General features: G+C 62.5%; 1 protein-coding gene across 6 annotated transcripts in view; it reads left to right on the forward strand.

Annotated features, from left to right (window-relative positions):
• PIP5K1C (phosphatidylinositol-4-phosphate 5-kinase type 1 gamma) overlaps nucleotides 1-20,142 on the forward strand; it is a 59,380-nt gene that overhangs the window by 23,787 nt on the left and 15,451 nt on the right. For all 6 annotated transcript variants that reach the window (XM_082623902.1, XM_082623898.1, XM_082623897.1 and 3 more), the window contains exons 2-10: nucleotides 3,863-3,894; nucleotides 5,320-5,412; nucleotides 7,454-7,584; nucleotides 8,445-8,562; nucleotides 13,690-13,842; nucleotides 15,161-15,460; nucleotides 16,222-16,427; nucleotides 18,153-18,236; nucleotides 19,510-19,558. In XM_082623902.1, coding sequence (XP_082480028.1) covers nucleotides 3,863-3,894; nucleotides 5,320-5,412; nucleotides 7,454-7,584; nucleotides 8,445-8,562; nucleotides 13,690-13,842; nucleotides 15,161-15,460; nucleotides 16,222-16,427; nucleotides 18,153-18,236; nucleotides 19,510-19,558 — 1,166 coding nt within the window. The remainder of the gene's footprint in view (nucleotides 1-3,862; nucleotides 3,895-5,319; nucleotides 5,413-7,453; nucleotides 7,585-8,444; nucleotides 8,563-13,689; nucleotides 13,843-15,160; nucleotides 15,461-16,221; nucleotides 16,428-18,152; nucleotides 18,237-19,509; nucleotides 19,559-20,142) is intronic.

Consider the following 20,142-nt stretch of genomic DNA (forward strand, 5'->3'; position numbering starts at 1 on the left):
GCCTGGCACGTTGGAGGCACAGCAAGGAGGCCTGTGTGTCTGGAGCAGAGTCAGGGAGGGGGAGAAGGAGGGAGGGGGGAAGGCAGGGAGGGGATGGGGCAGGTTGTGCAGGTCCCTGTGGGCCACAGGGAAGACTTGGGCTTTTACCTCCAGGGAGGTGGGAGCCCTGGAGGGCTGTGGGCAGAGGAGGGGTGGGGCCTGACTCAGGTGCTCACAGGTGCCCCCTGGTGGCTGCTGTGGGGAGGGCAGACTGGAGGGAGGGTGGGAGCTGGAGACCAGAGGGGAGGGGACTGAGCTGGTCCAGGTGGGAGAGGATGGGGGCTGAGAGGAGCCGGGGACAGTGGTGGACTCTGGGTAGACGTCAAGGTAGAAAAAACCTAGTGGTTTTGCTGAAGGACAGATGTTAAGGCCCCTCCCCGGGTCCTTGGGGAGCTTTCTTTGCCTCATTTTCCACATCAAATGTAGAGAAGCGGTCCTGTGTGTACTGAGGAGGGGGTGGGGTGGGTCCCTCGTCAGCAGGCTTCAGGGGTGTCTGCGGGGAGCCCGGCCCGAGGCACAGCTGTGCCCCCAGACTCCCCCAGGTCTCAGCTCTGCAGCGCCTCACACTCTCCTCCTCTCCCTGGCTATTTTTAAAACTTAATTTCCTTGAAAACGGGGTGGCTCATTCAAAAGATAATTGGTCACATCTTGGGCTGGGAGGAGTTCGACATCTTGGCGTGGTCCCTGCCGCCCCTGGCCCGGCTGGTGGAAGCGGGTACAGGAACCGCGTGGCCCCCAGCAACAGGGCCACCTGGTCACGGGGGCGACGGACAGACGAGGTTCCAAAAGGGAATTGCAGAGAGTGAGTGAGAGCATGTGGATGGCGGGACCCGGGGAGGCCATGAGGAGGCCCCTCCGAGGGGACGTCGGGGAGAGTGTCCGGGCAGAGGGCGCGGCACCGTCCCCGGTGTGCCATCAATTCCCTGTCCTCCCCTCGCTCTGTCTCTGCCACCCCTGCCCTGTGAGCTGGGCCAGCGTGGAGCCTGCCTGCTGCCCCTCCTGGCCTCACACCTGGGGGTATTCCGGGTGGGGTGGGTCTCCCCCTTCACCAGCCAGGAGAAGCAGGGGGGCCTGGGGTGAGATCCAGGCACAAAGCGGGGAGACCCTGAGGTCAGTCCCTCAAGTGTCCCCAGGCAGGGCGGACCCGGCTGGGACTTTGCATCTGATGCTGGTGTTGGCCAGGCCGCTCCCACAGGCCTAAGACTGCAGAGGCCTCGGTGGTGGGCTGGGGCTTGGGGGGGAATCGGGACCACCGTGTTGGACCAGCTGGACCCCGGGATGAGGGGCCGGGAGCTGCAGAGGACTCGGGTGGGCACAGGGGTTGGGCTGTGGGCTCAGGTGCCCCAGGTGGGCCGAGAAGAGGCTGCCTGGGGCCCCCAGACAAAGTCTGGAATGTTCTGCGCAGTCCACTGCCACTTCCTGCCTTGTTCCCTCTTCCTTCCCCCACACCCCAGACACAAAACCATGCATTGTTCTGCTGTTGGACAGCCAATGAAAATATTATGTTGGCTTTCCAGCACCTTCCGCCACCCCCCAGGCCTCAGGAGGGGCTGAGCCCAGGTTCGTCCCTGTGGCCGGGGAGCCCAGGCTGGGAGGCCTGCGTGTTGCCGGCGGGCATGGCTGATGTGACCCACATGTGGCTGGCGTTTCCCGTTCTGGTGGTGGTATGCGCCTTCCAGGGCCTGTGGGCTTTGTCCTCTGGGGGTGGGGGGGTCCCTTCTGTGGGCCGTGCTGCCACGAAGCGCCCAGCTGGCTGCCCACCTGGCCTCAGTTTCCTGTCTTCTGGGGGTTGCGCACAGAGATGGGTGCTCAGGGGAGTCCCTACCCTGTCCAGCCTGGCTGCACCCATGGCCGTGTCATCTTGGGTTTATGTTCTTTATTGAGAGATAATTCATAGATACCATAAAATTCCCTATTAAGTGTACAATTCAGTGTTTCTTGCACAGTGTTGTGCAGCTGTTACCACTGATTCCAGATCATTCTCATCCTCCCAGAGGAAGCCGAATGCCCGTTCACTGTCAGTCCCCGCCCCCCAGCCCTGGCCCGAACCGGGTGGATAGAGTGGGTGTTCTGACCCCTGACCTGGGCCTGCTGCTCCCTGGCTGCCCTTGCTCCCCCCGCCCCCCACCATGGGCGTCTCTCCTCCCCCACCCCTACCTTCCCCAGACGGCCTTGTCTACCCTTGGGGCTTGAACCCCCTCTTCCCCCGGACAGCTGCCTACAGCCCTGTCTCCAGCCTGGGCCTCCCCGAGCTCCTGACTCAGGGTCCAGCTGCCCCTTGACGTCTTCACGCAGGGGGTTCACGGGGCTCTCGCACTCAGCATGGCCACCCTGCACCCGACCACCCCCCAAACCTGCTCCTGCTGGTCCCCCATCTTGGTCGAGGCAGCTCTCTCCTTCTGTGAGTCGCTCCAAGATCCTGAGTCATTCCCGACTCCTCACTTTTCTTCACTCCGCCCCCAGTGCGCACAGCCTGTCTATCCTGACTTTAGAGCTAACCAGAATCCGCCCACTTCTCACTCACCCCTCCACGGCAGCCACCCTGGCCCACCCCATCATCTCCCACCTGGACCAGTGCGGTCCCCTCCCCACTGGTCCCCGGCTCTGTCCTCCTACGGCCACCAGAGGGCACCTGAGTCACGTCCGGTGTGTTTCCCACCCCTGGTCCTGCAGGACTCCCACCTCCCTGGGGTAAAAGCCCAAGTCCTCCCTTGCTGATCTGACCCCCCACCTGTCACCCCAAGTCATCCTGCTGGCACTCACTGCACTGTCCAGGCCCTTCTCTGCTCCCCCTGGGCTGTGAGCCCTTGAAGGCGGGGGCTGGGACTGTCCTGGTCACCACTTACCTCCCCTCTCCAAGCTGACACCTGGTAGATACCGGTGTCTGAATTTCCTGTTGCAGCTGTGACAAATCACCACAAACTTGATCTAAAACCACACAGACTGATTCTCTCACAGTCCTGGAGGTCAGGAGTCTAACTCGGGCCTCACAGGGCTAAATCCAGGTGTGGGCAGCGCTGGTCCTTCTGGAGGCTCCAGAGCAGCATTGGTTCCCACCTTTTCCAGCTTCTAGAGGCGCCGCATCCCTGGCTCGCGGCCCCTCCTGCATCCTCACAGCCAGCAGCACAGCATCTCCCGTCTCTCTCTACCTCTGACCCTCCCGCCTCCCTCTTATAAGGACCCTGTGATGATGCTGGGCCCCTCCGGGGAATCTAGGGTCATCCCCGTCTCAGGGGCCTTAACCCCACCTTTAAAGCCCATGCTGGGATCAGAATGTGGACATCCTTGGGGCGATGGATATCTGCTGATCACACTCACTGAACAGATAATCCTCAGAAGCCTGCTTTCTGGGTGAGGACACTGAGGTTAGAGGGGTCAGTGGTTGGCCTGAGGCCTACCCACGTGAGCCTCCTGGGCCCCCCGGACCCCAGCTGGGAGCCGTGTGGGTGGGAGCCAGGCAGCGTCCTTGGCTGGCCCGGCTGCCTCGGGAACCGCGCCATCACTCCAGCCTGGGCCCCAGCCGCCAACCGTTGTTGCTCCGTCCCTGCAACGACCACCTGCCCTCGCCCAGGGCCCTCCTGGCGGTGGGCTGTGCCGTTTCTCCTCTCCCGCCCCCGCCCCCCCCACCCCCCCCGTCTGCGCGGCCACGTCGGGGTGGTCGCTCCCCCAGCTTCTCCCGCCTTGGGGCCCTGCGTCCAGCCCGCCTGCATCACGTCCCCAGGCCCGTCGCCCATGTTGGGTCCTCACGGCCTTGCCAGGGGCGCAGGGTGCGTGTATGGGGGCGCCCCCGTGTCCAGACTGAAGTCTCCCTTCTCTCCCTCAGGTTTGGCCCCGAAGAAGACGACCCCGGTGGAGGTGAGTGTCCCATGGGCCCCACCCTGGCCTGCCTCCCGAAGGTGGACCGGAAGTGCCTGGCCCAGCCCGCATCCTGCTCTGTGGCCTCGGGCATCTCCCTGCAGCTCTCTGGGCCCCAGGTGCTGGCCAAGCAAATAAGCAGCTGTCGTCAGACAGTGAAAACCTGTCTGTCCCGCCAACGTCTTGAGTTTCAGGGAGGGGTGGGGTGGGCGAGGAGGGCCCCGAGGATCCTACCCTGGCCTGTCCAGGGAGCGGGGAGGTGGAAGGGGCCTGGAGAGGGTGGTGCCACCGCCCGCCAGCCGCACCTCCAGGACGGCGCCCCAGCAGCCCCACACACCTGTCCAGGTTCCTCCAGTCCTGTCCACTCGCGTGAGCCCCGGGCACCCAGTCCCTGGTCAGTTTCCGGTCACTCCTGGAGGCCGCCTGCGAGGGGCGTCTGTGAGCCCTGTTTCCAAGGAGCCGTGGACAGCGGGTTAGAGGCAGCCCAGGTGCACAGGAGCCCCCACCCCCGGGTGTCTGCCTTCCCTCCCAGCCAGCCTCCTCTCCCAGGACGCGGCTGGGCACTCAGGTCTTTCTTAGGCGAGCTTTGTCCACCTGCTGGGGTCCCGGAGGGCGTCCAGGCCGCAGGCAGTGGGGAGCCAGAGATGGGTGCGGAGCAGGGCTGGCAACTAACTTTCCCCGAGTGGAGCCCGGCCCCTGGTGGCCAGCGTGCAGAACAAGGCTGGTCTGAGCCCTTCAAGTGGCGGCAGGTGCTTCTTAAATGTCTGTGACTTGTGGAGCCCAGCCCTGAGCTGGCACCTGTGTCCTTCAAGGCCCCACTGCCCCATCCACCATCCTCCCCCTGTGATGTCACACATGGGGGCCAGCGGCTTCCACACAACTTTGCTGGGATGCCACATGTGTCCCCTGGAGCTGGCAGGAGCCAGCCTGCTCCCGGGCCAGTGGGACTTCTTCCCTCAGGGAGGAGATGCTGTTTGCAGTCATTCCAGCCCAGAGGGTCTCACCTGGCCATGTCTTGGGGGGCGTCTGTGGTTGTCACAACCACAGGCAGCGAGTGGGGGGGGCCGGGGATGCTGCACCACACCCCACAGCACCCAGGACACCCCCTTCACAGAGTGACCAGCCCCAAGTCAGCAGTGCCAGGTGGGGGGAGACCCTGAAATTGGGGCTCTTCTCCCCCCGCCTGCAGAGGGCCGGGGCTGCTGACCTTCCTCCTTTCTAGAGGAGCCAGCGGTTCTGGTCTGGGGGTGGCCCCCCAGGGCATGGAGCCTGAGTGCCTTGCAGCCCGCCCCCAGCGGCCCCTGCCCTGGGCTCCAGCTGGGCACGGCACGAAGCCCCTTTCTCGGCAGGGTTTCCAGAGCACTCTGGCCCCTGCAGCAGTGCCTCCTTGCCAGTTTTGAACACTTCCTGCTTCCTCTTCTCCAGGCCCCACTGATGACTGGACAGCCGGGCCCTGGCCACGGGAAGAAGCTGGGTCATCGGGGTGTGGACGCATCCGGCGAAACCACCTACAAGAAGGTTCCTGCTCTGCCCTCTGCCGGCGGGGGTGGGACGAGGGGTCCTCGTGGGTGCACCGGGCCCTGAAGGTCGGGTGTGGGCAGTGGCTGTAGGTGGCTGGAGACAGTTGCTCTCGGTTGCCGGCAGCTGCTCTGAGGCTGCAGCACCTGCCGGGCTCCTTGAGTCACCTGTGGCCTTGGGCGTGACCTTGAGCAAGAGGAAATCACAGCTCCCTCCCTTCCCTCTGAAAGGGGGGCTGAGGAGAGGAGCGGTCGGGCCGGGGATGTGAGAGGCAGCCCTGGACCCCGCTGCCTCTGGTCCCCCCCTCCCCCGGCCTTGCTGCGCCTCCTAAAATACCAGCTTTGCTGGGAGCCAGTGCGTGCAGCCTATGAGTCACCCTTCTGAAGTGTTCAGTTAGGTGGTTTCTAGAGTATTCAGCCATCGCCAAGGTCATCTTTAAAACATTTCTCTTGGGCCTCCCTGGTGGCACAGTGGTTGAGAGTCCGCCTGCCGATGCAGGGGATACGGGTTCGTGCCCCGGTCTGGGGGGATCCCATATGCCGCGGAGCGGCTGGGCCCGTGGGCCATGGCCGCTGGGCCTGCGCGTCCGGAGCCTGTGCTCCGCAACGGGAGAGGCCACAACAGTGAGAGGCCCGCATACCGCAAAAAAAAAAAAAAACAAACAAAAAAAAAACATTTCTCTTAACCTCCAAGAGAGCCCTCGCACCCCTTAGCCTCCTCCACCCCCTCCCCAGCCCCTGACAATGAGGAACCCACTCTCTGTCCCTGTGGATTTGCCTGTTCTGGACGTTTCCCATCAATGGAATCACACATTGTGTATCCTGTGTCTGGCTTCTCTCACTGAGCATCGTGTTCTCAGGGTCCATCCACGTGGTAGCGAGCGTCAGTGCTTCACCCCTTTTCATGGCCGAGTGATGCTCGCATGTGTGGAGGGAAGCATTTTGTGTGTCCAGCATCTGTCGATGGACACTTGGGTTGTTTCCACTTTTCGGCTGTTGTGAGTAGTGCTGCTGTGAAGGTTTGTGTACAGGTTTTTGTGTGGACTGTGCTTCTCTCTCTGGGCACACCTAGGAGTGGAACCGCTGAGTCCCCTGAGAGCCGTATGTAACCCAGTGGAGGAGCTGCCAGACTCTATCCACAGCGGCTGCCCTTTTTTCCATTCTCAGCAGCCGAGCACAGGGATTCCACTCTCCGGGCCTCCGTGGTGCTTGTTGTCTGTCTCTCTGGTTCTGTCCCTCCCAGCACGTGGGAAGCGGGTCTCACTGTGTCCAGATTTGCATCTTCCTGGTGGCTGGTGGTGTTCAGCGCCTTCTCCTGTGCTTGTTAACTGTCTGCACATCTCTGGAGAACTGTGTTCAGTCAGTAGCATCTTGAGGGAGTGGCTCGCAGGGGGCTTTAGGAGGAGAGGCGGGTGCCGGGGAAGGGCTTGCTCCTGCAGTGGGGGTGCTGGGGACCAGAGTCAGTGACTTGGGGGCTGAGGTGTCTTTCCTCAGTGGTGGGCGCGTTGCTTAGGGCTCACAGTGACAGTAACATGAACGGCGGTGCTGACAGACGGACAGGCAGCTGGTGCTTCTCCAGTGTGGGCGGGCATGAAGGTGGCCCCGGGAGGGCTGGTGCTGTCACCTCCATCCCCGACCGGGGTGGGGACCGAGGAATAGAGAGGCAGAGCCCCTCGAAGGTGGACAGATGGAACCCTGGTATCGGAAGTGCAGCCTGGGCACTGCTGTGTATTGTGCCCTCCCCCCAAAGGAAACGCTGGCAAAATCCCCCAAAGACCCTTGCTGTGTTGGGGCAGTTTTGAGATGTGGGAACCTTCTAGAAGCTGGATAGAAAACAGGCCTTGGGGCCGTGCCAGGTGGTGGTGGCATCTCAGCCAGGCCACTTCCTTGCTGTGTGGCTGTGCAGCCTGAGCGGCAGGCCAGATGCCGCCCCCCCCCGCCCCATCCCAAGGGGGCCTCCCATCTTGCCTCTCACCGTGGCGGCCGAGGGCTGGGCCAGGGACCGGCCCCGGGGGTCTTGATGTGGCTGGGTTTCTCCGCAGACCACGTCTTCCACCCTGAAGGGGGCCATCCAGCTGGGCATTGGCTACACCGTGGGCAACCTGAGCTCCAAGCCGGAGCGCGACGTGCTCATGCAGGACTTCTACGTGGTGGAGAGCATTTTCTTCCCCAGGTACCCAGCCCGCCCTGCGGGGGCAGCTCCCGTGCCTTCAGCAGCTTGCCCTGCTCGCAGACAGCAGTGATAGGAAATAGTCTTCCTGTTCTCTCAGCTCCTTTCTCTGCCAAAAATAGCACTGGCCCCTCCTGGGGTCTCCTGGCTTTAAGGTCCAACCCTGTGTCAGGATGTTAGTTTGCTGCTGAATCACAGGGACGCAATATAATGGTGACATTTAAAAATAGGGAAAGACAGAAGTTCGTTGTTTCTCATATGTGTGTGTGTGTGTGCCTGTGTGCGCGCTCACGCGCGACACACTCACACACACTGATAGTCTAGGGCTTGTCAGGTGGCTCCATGATGTTGGGGGGCCCGGATTCCTTCTGGTTTCTCCAGCATCTTCAATATGCCGCTTTACTTACCAGTGGCCCCCAGGGGCTGCCTAGGCTCCTGCCATCACACCTGCATTCCAACAGCAGGAAGGAGGAGAGGGAGAGCACATGCCCCCGCCCTTTAAGGGCATGACCAAGAAAGGACCCACATCATTTCTCCTCCACTCACAGGGGATTGGCTGAGCACAGCCCCCTGACCACACCTGGCTGTGGGAGAGGCTGGCAGTGGTCTTATTCTGGGCAGCCACGTGTACACCCAATGCTGTGGGCTCTGTTGCTGATGAAGGGAGGGTGGTTGTTGGGGGACAGCCCGAGGCTGGCCACGGCCCTTTGTCCCATCAGGAGCCCCGTGTTGCTTTTTGGATTGGCTCTTCGGGGACCTTGGGGCCAAGCCTGGGCCTGGGCAGGCAGGCGGGCCGTCAGCGGGTGAGGGGAGAGCACACGAGTCACCGACCCTCACGGACCGCCCCCCTGCTTCCTCTGCAGTGAAGGCAGCAACCTCACCCCCGCCCATCACTTCCAGGACTTCAGGTTCAAGACCTACGCACCCGTCGCCTTCCGCTACTTCCGGGAACTCTTTGGGATCCGGCCGGATGACTACTTGGTGAGTGTGTCCTCGGCTGCTGCTGCGTCCCCATTCCCCCGGCTCCAGCCCAGGCTCGCCGGCTCAGATCACCACCTGTTTGTTGCCTCTTGGTCTCTGTGGGGCAGGAACGTGGGTGTAGTGTCGCCGGGCTCCCTGCTCAGTTTGTAGTCAGGGTGGGCCGGACTCGGTCCTCGCTGGCTGTTGGCTGGGCCGTCTGTTCCTTCAAGACGTTACAGTCTCCTGTGCGCTCATCCTGGAGGGACTGTCGCATCACTGGCCATGCTTGTGCTCCTGGCCACCAGCCTGGACTCTGTCCTCCCGGCTCCACTGTGGTTTTAGTCTCTCAAGTTAGAAAAACCAAAACCTAGGCCAGACCCTCTGACCTCGCATCCATGTCAGGACTCCTGAAGGTCATGTCCAGATGGGGCTTCACAGCAGCAGCGTCTGGGTCATCGGCCAGAGTCTCCACTTCAGAAGGTCTGGCTGGTCTGTTCCAGGCCCGCCTGGTCACACGTTGTGACTTTGCACGTGGAGGCCTCGGCGTCTGCGAAGACGCCCACGTCTGACCTCCCAGCACCTGCCGTCTCCAGGGAGGCCTGATCCGTGCGTTTGGGGGGCCTTGACTGTGTTCCGATTGCTCCCATTCGGGTCTTAATCTGTGGGAAAGCTGTGCCCTCAGCCGGGGCCACGTCCTTCTGGAGGCCCAGCGTTTGCTCCGGCCGGGGACACACGTGACCTGGGGCTCCCCAGCTCTGCCTGGTCAGCGCCCAGAAGTCACCGAGACCCACGCGACCTCTCCCATCCCAGCCCTGGGAAGAGCTTCCCTCATCTGCGAGCTCCGCGGCGCGAGGAGGAGCATTTTGTGTGCAGCCTGGTGGTTCTACAGCAGAAAGGACGCCGGTTACCCAGACTCTGTGTTATCATGTTACTGGGAGGGGAAACCTACGGCCTTGTTCACAGTTGGGGAGAAATGGCCTCGGTGTCCATTAGCAGGGAGTGGACAGTGGAACTGCCACGTCCACAGAGGTGGGCCATGGAGATGGCTGGGGCCTGATCTCGAACTTGATAAGCAAAGTGCAGGGACCTCAGACGTCTGAGGTCACCCGGCCCCACCTTGGCGACCTTCAACTTCATTCTCCCTGCTCTTCCCAGAGGGGGAGTGTTCTCGTTTCCCCCTAACCTCCACTCCCACCAACACCGCCAGGGACAGGCAGGCAGCAGCCCTGCGACTGCCAACATAGGCCACGGAGGAAGCGTGAGCCTGTGATGGCAGCAGGAGGGCGGAGATGGCCCTGGTGTTCTGGGCCACGGGGCCCCTGGCGGGCTGGAAACTCGCTGGAAGGTTCAGACCTGAGGCGTGTCCATCCTGGGCCCGAGGGGGTGGGGGTGCTGCAGACAGGGCCTCGGGGAGCCTGCTGGGGTCAGCCATCGGGGAGCGAGCCGGGAAATGCAGCAAGGAAATGGGTGCTGTGCGGAGGGAAAGCGGAGCCCCTCAGCCTGCGGGCCGGGTCGCTCCAAGCTGCAGGATTGAAGCCCACGTGGCAGGGCAGGGATGAACCAGGCGCCCGGACTGTCCCCAGCCTCCCTCGCCGGCTCTGCCACCCCCGGGGTTCCCCTCTCCTCCACGGTCACGGCCTTGGCCCCTGGCTACCGCCCCCTGCCCCAGCTACGGGCACCAGGCCCAAGTTTTTTTGTGCATAGTCATTCTCACCCCTTGTGAGACCCCTACGCTCTCCTGGGGTTAAATGTCATTTAATCTCAGCTCAGGACATCAGGGCATGGGGGTGGGGTGGGGTGGCGGGCTGTTTCCTGAATCGGGGGTCGTCTGCCCATGACCTCGTCCTGATGGTGGGTTACCTGGCTCAGGAGCCCCTGCTTGTCACACGCCTGCCCCTCGGCAGCAGCGCCCAGTGAGGCCCAAGACCCACGGCCCTGACCAAGCTGCTCCCCAGGGCAGCTGCTGTCAGCCATCTGGTTCCAGAACTTTCTCCGCCCGTAGATTTATCCTGTACAGAACTGGACATGTCCCTTCTGCTGGGATTTCCACTCGACGTCCCTGCTTTCCTGCAGGGCGCTTCGCTGTAGTCTGTGCCCCAAGGTGCCCGGCAGTGGCTGCAGGCCCATGCCTGGCAGAGCTCAAGGAGGACGGGGCACCTGGGTAGGGCCTCTGTGCTGTGGATGTTTGTGGCTAGTGGCTACAGGCGGAGCGTAGCCCCTCGCCCCCGTCCGAGCCTTCCCTGAGCTGCTCTTGCTCCCACGGCCAGCCCTGCTGGGGGTCCTTCCAACCCTGCTGTCAGATGCATCGGAATTTGGCCACTCCTCACCCTCCACTGATGCCCCTGGCCAGCCCCCGCCACGCCCACCTGGGCACCCCGTCAGGCTCGCACCCCCAAAGTCCAGAGGCGCCTCTTAAGGCACAGATCACACCATGTCACTCCCTAGCTGTCCCCACACTCGGAATAAAGGTCGGCCTCCTTGGTTCCCTTCCCAGCCGAACTCCGCTGCACCATCCCCTTGGCCACGCGCCCCCCACCCCGGCCTCCTTCCTATGCTGTCCTCCACCAGCTGCATGCGCTCAGGGCCTTTGCATGGGCTCGGTCACGTTCTTTTGCTCGATGTTGGCTCCTCAGGGGACACACCCTTCCTGGCCACCTGACCACCGTAGCTGCCTCCAGCACATCTGCCTTTCAACTGCGGGATGTTTCTCTGTGCCCTTTGTCACCATCTGACACACTGTTTTACTTTATTTATCTGTCTGGCTTCAACTAGAATGTCAGCTCCAGGGCTTCCCTGGTGGCACAGTGGTTAAGAGAACCCACCTGCCAATGCAGGGGACGTGGGTTAGAGCCCTGGGCCAGGAAGATCCCACATGCCGCAGAGCAACTAAGCCCGTGCGCCACAACTACTGAGCCTGTGCTCTAGAGCCTGTGAGCCACAAGTACTGAAGCCCACGCGCCACAACTACTGAGCCTGCGAGCTAGAGCCCCTGCTCCGCAACAAGAGAAGCCACCGTGATGAGAAGCCTGTGCACCACAGTGAAGAGCAGCCCCTGCTCACCACAACTAGAGAAAGCCCGCACACAGCAACGAAGACCCAACACAGCCAAAACTAAAAATAAAATAAATTAAAAAAAAAAAAAGAATGTCAGCTCCAGGAGCCAAGGATTCAGACTGCTTTGTTTACTGCTGTGTCCCTGGTGCCAAGGCTGGGCTTCAGAATCCCTGGCGGGAGGACTGACTGTCCCCCCACCACTCCAGGAAAGATGCCTGAAGTGTTACTGCCTCACTCGGGGTGGCCCCCGCCTGGGCCCCTGAGTGACAGCGAAGAACACAGCCCCAGCTGACCCACAGCAGACGCAGTGTGAGTGCTGTCTGGGGGCTGCTTGTTAGTCGGCATATCCTGACTGTGCTGACTGCCGTATGAGCTGGCTTCTGCCTCCATCACACTGAGTAAGGGCAATAAAACTGCCGGCTCCTACCTCTCAAGGCTGAGGTCAGGCACCAGCAGACCAGGGGGTACGTGGAAATATGCTTGGGTGTCAGGTAGTACTGAGAAAGTGGCAGTTGGCTTTTGGTCAAGGGACTGAGGAAGGCCCCTCTCCTCCCTTGGACCTGAGCCTGCCTCCGCTGGTGCTCCTGCAAGTCAGTAATACGTGAGAAACAGGAGCACTGGGAACAGCATGTATCAGTCAGCACGGAGCAGATTATGCTGGGTAAGAAACAGACCGCTGCATCCGTGTGGCCTAAAATGACAGTGGTGTGTTTCTTGCTCACACTCTGTGTCCACCCTTGGTTGGCTAGGGGCTGTGCTCATCACTGGCACGCCCAGGCTGACGAAGTAGCTCCCACCCTAAACGTCTGGCCTCCGTGGCAGAGGGAGAGTTCTGGAGGGCTCACAGCAGCATTTAAATCTTCCATCCTGGGGATGACCCACCACTTGTGCTCACAGTTCACTGGCCAGTGCTCGTCAGACAGCCTCACCCCACCCCAGGGAAGCCAGGCAGTCCTGCTCCGTGCCTGGAAGGGGTGATGGCGGGTGGGATCCAGGGTTGGCTGTCAGTGGGCTCTGAGGAGCCCTGGAATGTGGGCTCCAGCTTGTGAGCACCCCCACACCTAGTGCTTGTGGACACAGGGTAGCCCTTGGCTCAGGGGCCTGGACATCCAGGGGCAGCTGTGGCGTCAGGTGTAGTTGGATCTAGGAGCTGGGCTGAGGGCAGTGGGGTCCTGTGTCTGTCTCCCTGCTTTTCTCTGTGGATAGGAAAGGGGGCCCATCCTCCACGCTGTGTATACCAGCGGTACTCAATTAGGATTTGGGGGGTGCAAGGGACAGAAAACCTGACCCAGACAGCCTCAACCCCAAAAAGTACTTCATTGACTCAGCTGAAAAGGCCTGCAGGCCTTGGTTTTCATTCATTTGCTTAACAATCGAGCATCTACCCTGCGCCAGGCACTGAAGTATGTGCTGGGGATCCCTTTTGTTATGTGAACAAATCATGTAGATATCCCTGTCTCCCTAGAATTTACCATCTAATGGTGCGGAGGGGATGCGCGGGGACGATGGGCAGTGATCGAGGAGGTGGAACGTGGGTGTCAGGGACTAGGAGGTGGGGAAGAGAGATGGTAGGGGCCAGGGTGTGGGGGGGCGGCTGCTCACCAGGCACGCAGCTTCTGTTTTTGCCGTTCCCAGTGCTGGGCTTCCACCACCAAGGTCACCACGTGGTCCAGTGCGGCTGCGGGGTTCCAGGTGGGAAGGAGAGAGGGGTGCAGACAGGAGGTGCGCCAGCTCCTGCCACCCGTTTAGAGAGCCTCTCCCAAGTCCCACACGGCAGCCTGTGTTTACGGCTCACGGGCCAGAGCTGACTGTCGTAGCTGCAGGGAGGCTGGGAGGCGAGTCGCGGCCAGGTGTCTGTCCCTCACAGGAGAGGGAACACACTCTAGTGGGTCAGCACTGAGGCTTCAGGCTTAGCCCGGGCTCAAATCCTTGCTGTGTGGCCTTGGGCGAGACCGTCCCCCTCTCCAAGCCTCAGTGGCCTCGTCTGTAAAATGGAGCTGACGGTGACCAGTTTCGGGGTTGCCTGCCAGCCCCTGGGCCCTCAGGGGGTGGGGGTTGGTGAGCACCCCGCCCACTCGCTGCCCCCCTTTTCAGTACTCGTTGTGCAATGAGCCGCTCATCGAGCTGTCCAACCCCGGTGCCAGTGGCTCCCTGTTCTACGTCACCAGCGACGATGAGTTCATCATCAAGACGGTGATGCACAAGGAGGCCGAGTTCCTGCAGAAGCTGCTGCCCGGCTACTACATGGTGGGAGTGCCGTGCCCCTGCAGCCCCTGCAGCCCCTGCAGCCCCAGCGCCCCCGACCTCACGCCCTCCTCCTCCCTCTGCCCAAGGAGCCGTGGGCACTAGTCCCCCCACTCCGGCACTACCCCCCTGAGCACTGGCACCTCCCTCCCCCCACACACCCCGGCACCACCCACCCTGGGCACCATCCCCTCCAGGCAGGCCTCGACATGCCGTCCTGGGTCACTGAGCCTCACCCGCAGGACCCCCTCACATGGCGAGCAGGAACAGCCATCTGGGCCCTGTTGGCCATCCCCCCAGCCCACTGCCCTGAGTCATGGGTCCTAGAAATCATGGCTTCGCGCCTCGTGTCTCAACAGCCGGTGACTCAGAGAGGCGCTGGGGAGGTGGGCCTGGCTGCCAGCTGGCATTTGGGCCGCTGGGCGGGGGTGGGAGCAGGAGCCTCAGACTTGCTGGCCCGCAGTAGCGGGTGTCCTGATACACACACAACTGGGGGTGGGGGCAGAGGCCCCGGGCAGCTCTGCACAGGTCGTGACCCATCTCTCCCTGTGGGGTGCACCACCCACCCCAGCCGTGTATGATCTTGGGTGAGACCCCCAGCTCCCCTAGCTCAGGGGGTCAGCAAACTTCTTCCGTAAAGAGCCAGATAGTAAACATTTTCAGCTTTGTGAGTGACAGCCTCTGTCTCCACGGCTCAGCTCTGCTGTTGCAGCGAGAAAGCTGCCACAGACAAGGCGAGAACAAGTAGCTGTGGCCGAGTGCCAGTAAAACCTTTTCTGGACACTGATGTGAGCATTTTACGTAATTTTCACATGTCACAGGACACTGTTTTTCTTTTAGTTTTTTAACAATGTAAAACCATTCTTAGCTCCCGGCTGTACAAAGACAAGTGGCCTGGATTTGGCCCTCGGGCCAGAGTTTGCTGACCCCTGCCCTGGATATGCCTGGAGGCCATGCCCGCCATCCCCGCAGTTTGGGCTGGGGAGATGGGACACCTGGGTCTGACCTGGTGGGAAGCCAGGCCCAGACACCTCAGGAGCATCCCCTGGGGCCCTTTATGGAAAGGCTGTCTCTCGCTGGGCCTGGCTCTGTAGAAACAGATCCTCCTGGCTCTTCCAGGTGGGGTGATGGGGAACTCACCTGGCTGGCTGTACAGTCAGGGTGCTGGGGGCGCGGAGAGAGGGACGAGCCTGGGAGAGGTGGTCAGGGAGGGCTTCCTGAGGAGGTGGCCTCTGGCCTGAGACCTGTGGGGCAGACAGGGTGCCGCGCAGGGTGCGGGCACAGCTCCCGGCGTCATCTCCACTGACCCTCTCCCCCCCAGAACCTCAACCAGAACCCACGGACGCTGCTGCCCAAGTTCTACGGGCTGTACTGTGTGCAGTCGGGCGGGAAGAACATCCGCGTGGTGGTGATGAACAACGTGCTGCCGCGCGTGGTCAAGATGCACCTCAAGTTCGACCTCAAGGGCTCCACGTACAAGCGGCGGGCCAGCAAGAAGGAGAAGGAAAAGAGCATCCCCACCTACAAAGACCTGGACTTCATCCAGGACATGCCTGAGGGGCTCATGCTCGATGCCGACACCTTCTCCGCGCTCGTCAAGACGCTGCAGCGCGACTGCCTGGTGAGGAGGGGCCGGGCCGGGGCCGTGATTATGGGGCCTCCGTCTCTGAGCCCCAGTTTTCCCACCTGTAAAGCAGGGACTCAGTGTGAGCCTGAGATACACGTTCCCTCCCTGCCCCAGCCCCACCTCAGGCTGCGTTTCTGCTGCCGAAACAAAGCCCCAGGAGCAGCCTGGTGTTTTCAGGGAGGGCCCTCACCTTAGAGTGCGCCTCAGATCAGGCTCGGGCGGGCTCCGAGCTGCCCTCCTCCACGGGCAGGTGCTTCTTAGGAAAAAAGAACGCCCGCCAGGCTCTTCGCAGGCCTTGCAACGGCAGTCCACCCGCGCCCCCCTCGGCCTCAGAGGCGAGGATACGGAGGCCTGGCGGGGCTCAGGCCAGGCCTGGGTCCTCCAGGGTCCTCTCTGCACCCCGGCTTCCAGACCCCTTTGGAAGCTCGACACAGACTCCCCAGAAAACCACCAGACACCTCAGGGCCCCATGGCTTCCAAGAGCCCACCCCCCAGGGCCCGGGTGTCCATGTCCTGGGCTGCACCTCGGGGCCTGCAGCAGGAGTGATGGCCAGTGAACCGGGCTCCTGAGCCAGGGCTGGGGTGGCCTGGCCTCGAGTCAGAAGCTGCGCCCCAGGCCCACCGCCGGGGTCCCCAGTGGGATGAGGACGGGGCCTCCCACCGGGCTGTGGGGACTGAGTGGGCACAGACCCAGATGGGGGCGGGGTGGGGGTTGGGGGGCAGCTGGCACCTCCCCCTGACCCCCGGCCCCGCAGGTGCTGGAGAGCTTCAAGATCATGGACTACAGCCTGCTTCTGGGCGTGCACAACATCGACCAGCAGCAGCGTGAGCGGCAGGCCGAGGGCGCCCGGAGCACCGCTGATGAGAAGCGGCCGCTGGGCCAGAAGGCACTCTACTCCACGGCCATGGAGTCCATCCAGGGCGGGGCTGCGCGCGGGGAGGCCATCGAGACGGACGACACGTAGGTGGCGGGGCTCGGGGGCTTCCCGCTCTCGTCTCTATCCTGGCCCCCTTGCCAGGCGAGAAGCGGGCGGGGGGAGTTGTGAGGAAGGTGCGAGGGATACGACCGAGTCCAGGGTCTGGCCTGTTCCTGGTCTGTCAAGTGGACAGCAGCGCCCACCCGTCCCCCAGCCCCCCGCGCCCCGAGGGGTGGACGGCGGACACGCAGCTGCGGCCAGGTGTTCTGACCAGGGCATCCAGATCAGTCACTCAGTAGGCGGAGATTGTTGGCCATGCCTGTGGGAAGGACAGATCCCCTTCCCTCCCGCTGGACCCCAGGGTGGGTTAAAGCGCCACCGTAGGCAGCAAAGCTGGAAAGGTGTTGAAAGACAGCCCCGGAGAAGGCTGTGGATGAGGGACCCTCTCATAGCAAGATACCAAACCCAGGACCCACCGGGGGCAGGGCTGAGAACGGTCCTTCCCTGGCAATGCCACGCGGCAGTGAGGAGTGACCGAGTCCAGAGAGGAGTGCATCCCCCAACCTCACCCACCTGGCCAACCTGGTCCTGCCCTGGGGGCTTGGGCGCAGTCGCAGACATACTCACAGGGTATCCCTGCCGCCCACCCTGTGCTTCTCACATTCAGGGTCGGGTCACTTTCTCTGGGGCATCCTGGGCACTGTGGTGGGTGAAGCAGCATCCCTCCCTCCAGTCGTGACAACCACACATGTCCCCAGACAGCATCACTGTCCCCTGGGGACAGAGTCGCCCCAGATAGAAACCGCTGCTGTGGACAGGTGTCACAATTGTCCCCTCATCACCAGGCACTGACCATGCTGGAAACCGGCGGCACCCTTCACTTCCGGACCCTGTTCAGTCCTTGGGGGGTAGGGGGCCCTGGAGGAGGAGGGTGGCATCCCCTTGTCTTCAGTTGGGAAAAGGAGGCTCAGAGGTGGGGGTAGCCGTCAGGGTGCAACAGCCAGCTGGGGGACGGGCCGAGGCTTGACCCCGGCCTGGCCACCACACTGGGCCGCCAGCTGAAGGGCCCTGACTGGGCTGAGGCTGGGGGGACACGAGCTGGCCCGGAGCTCAGCCGTCTGGCGTTCGTAGGGTTGGTGCCAGGCCAGGCGAGATGGCAGGGCGTGCAGGTGAGCTTGGGTGTGGAGTGTGGCTGGCAGAGCCTCTGGGGCCCTAATGACTGCAAGACAGCTGCTGCATTGTACAACCTCACTAAGTGCGCCGGGCAGGCTCGGCCTGGGGCTGCATGAGGCCATTAACTCCCCAGGTTGCACCTGGAAGCCTGGTCCTGCCCAGGAGCCTGCGCGTGCACGTGCGGGCATGTGTGCGTGTGCCTGCGCGTGTGTGCAAGTCCCACGTGTGCACGTGTGGGTGTGCGCACATCTGGGTCTCATGGCCGGGACCCCTCTGCACCCTGTGGCCTCCAGCTTTGACTCGGTGAGCTGGCCGGGAGAGCTGCTCGACCCCTCACCAGGGTGGGGTTCCCAGGTGCCTGGACCCCCTCTGAGGGTCCAGCCAGGCTGCCACCTACAGGGAGCGTGTGGATCCTCAAGCCCCAGGCCCCGTCAGTCCTGCCTGCATCTCCCTCCATCTCTGTTCCCGCAAGTCCCAGACCAGGCCCAGGGCCCCAGGCTCGGGGCTCCAGGCCACCTCCAGCCTGTGCCCCTGACAGGCTGGCCTGCCCCTGGGCCAGCTCTGCAGGTGCTGATACTCTCGACCCCTTTCCCCAGGATGGGCGGGATCCCCGCTGTGAACGGCCGCGGGGAGCGGCTTCTGCTACACATTGGTATCATCGACATCCTGCAGTCCTACAGGTGGGTGCCCGCCCCCCGTCCTGTGGTCCTCCAGGTGGGAGCCTGCGCCCCCTCCAGCCTGCGGTCCTACGGGTGGGTGCCTGCCCCCGCCCTGTCTCCCCACTCCCCAGTGAGAGCCCAGTCAGGGCCCGGTCAGGGCCAGTGCAGGGCTGGGTGGTGGGTGAAGTGTCACCAGCTGACTGACTGTGGGCCCTGCCGTGTGCCAAGTGCTGAGCTGAACAGAGCAAGATGGAAACACCCTGTGGCTGGGAAGCGCAACATCACTGGAAGGTTCCTACACTTCCAGAAATAAATGCTCACAGCCGGTGCCATGTGCTGTGTGGTCTCGAGTGTGGACACGAGCGTGGTATAGCCGAAGGAACAGACGCCCTTGGGTGATGGGCAGCTCCGTTACCCGTGCCTTGTGCTTTGCACGCTTACAGCAGTGAGCATCTCTTGTTAGTTTTTTATCGAAGGAGTTACACACACACATCACACACAGTCCAGGCATGACAGGCAGGTTGTGGCCGTGGCGGTCCCCCTTTCCTGTCCACACCCCACCCCGTGCCGGGAACTCCATTTGGCGTTGGGTGACTTCTCTGCCTGCTGGTCACCTCTTGCCCATCAGACTGCTGACGTTTGCAGCCTGTTTCCTCTCCTGAGGGCTGACCCCATCCCCTGCAGGCGTCTCCCTCCCGTTTGGAGCAGGAGCAGGCAGCTTTCCGAGTAGCAAGCCAGGGTTTCTGCAGAGGCCCTGGGTGGGGCGAGGGGAGCTCACCCTGGGGCGGAGGTGTGTGCCAAAGGAGGGGCTCCTTCCCCCTGCAGCCTAGAGGTGTCCAGGAAGGCTGCCTGGAGGAGGCAACATTCTTCCCAGCCCCAGTGTTGGGCGGGGCCTAGCCAGGGGTCACGGCACAGGGCGCTCACTCCAGCAGCGAGGGGCTGGGCTCAGCCTGGCCCGTGGGAGAGAAGAAGGGTGGGCTCTGTCCCCCACGGGGGGCTATGTACCACGGCCTTTCCACTGCTGCCCCCAGAGAATGTGGTGGGAGCAGCCAGCAGGTGGGGGGGGGGCGGTCAAGGGGGCAGGAAAGGGGAGGTGGCCTCTGACTGATGCAACAGGTGGCCTCGTTCCTCTAGACCAGGGCTCCTCTACCCCCTTGATGCCAGGAACACTCCCACCCGTGCCAACCACAAACGTCCCTAGACGTCACCAGTGTCCTCTGGGACGGGCTTGCCCAGAAGAGAACCCCTGGACATGAAGGTTTGGCTGACGTTCTGGGCGTTTTCTTCTCTGCAGGTTCATCAAGAAGCTGGAACACACCTGGAAGGCTCTCGTCCACGATGGGGTGAGCATCGTTTGTTCATTCATTCCGTTCATCCGTCCACAGACGCACTGACCGTCTCCCTGGGCCAGGCACAGGTGCTAAAGAGCTGAGAGATGCGTCCCCCTTTCTGGAGCCACAGTCATGGGCCAAGGGGTCAGGGCCGGGATGAGGAAGCAAGGCAGCTGCAGGATCCTCAGCGAGGGGTCTGAGCCACCCTTGAGGGGTACAGGAAGGCTTCCTGGAGTGGGTCGGGGGGCCCCAAGCTGAGTGGGAAGGATTCCCAAGGACAGGCTGATCCGGAAAGTCAGGGGCCGGCCAGGCAGAGAGCATTCTGGAAACGTGTGTTGTGGAGGGCATCTTGAGCCCCAGCTGCACCCCGGGGGCAATACTGCACAACTCTGACCCCTGTTGCCCCATGGGGGTGGGGCCTGCTTAGATGGACCGGCTCAGTTACTTGAGAAAAGCTTGAAATTCATGTTTTCCTGTGAGCGCAGCCAACCCGTGAACACTTGCAATGAATTACTTCAGAATGTAAAAGACTGTGAGGACCAACAGTTGGGGCTAAACAGAGCCTGCCTGTGGGCCCGAGGCCGCACGCGCACCCC

This window comes from Mesoplodon mirus (assembly GCF_964341445.2).
Source record: "Mesoplodon mirus genome assembly, chromosome: 5".
Taxonomy (NCBI): domain Eukaryota; kingdom Metazoa; phylum Chordata; class Mammalia; order Artiodactyla; family Ziphiidae; genus Mesoplodon; species Mesoplodon mirus.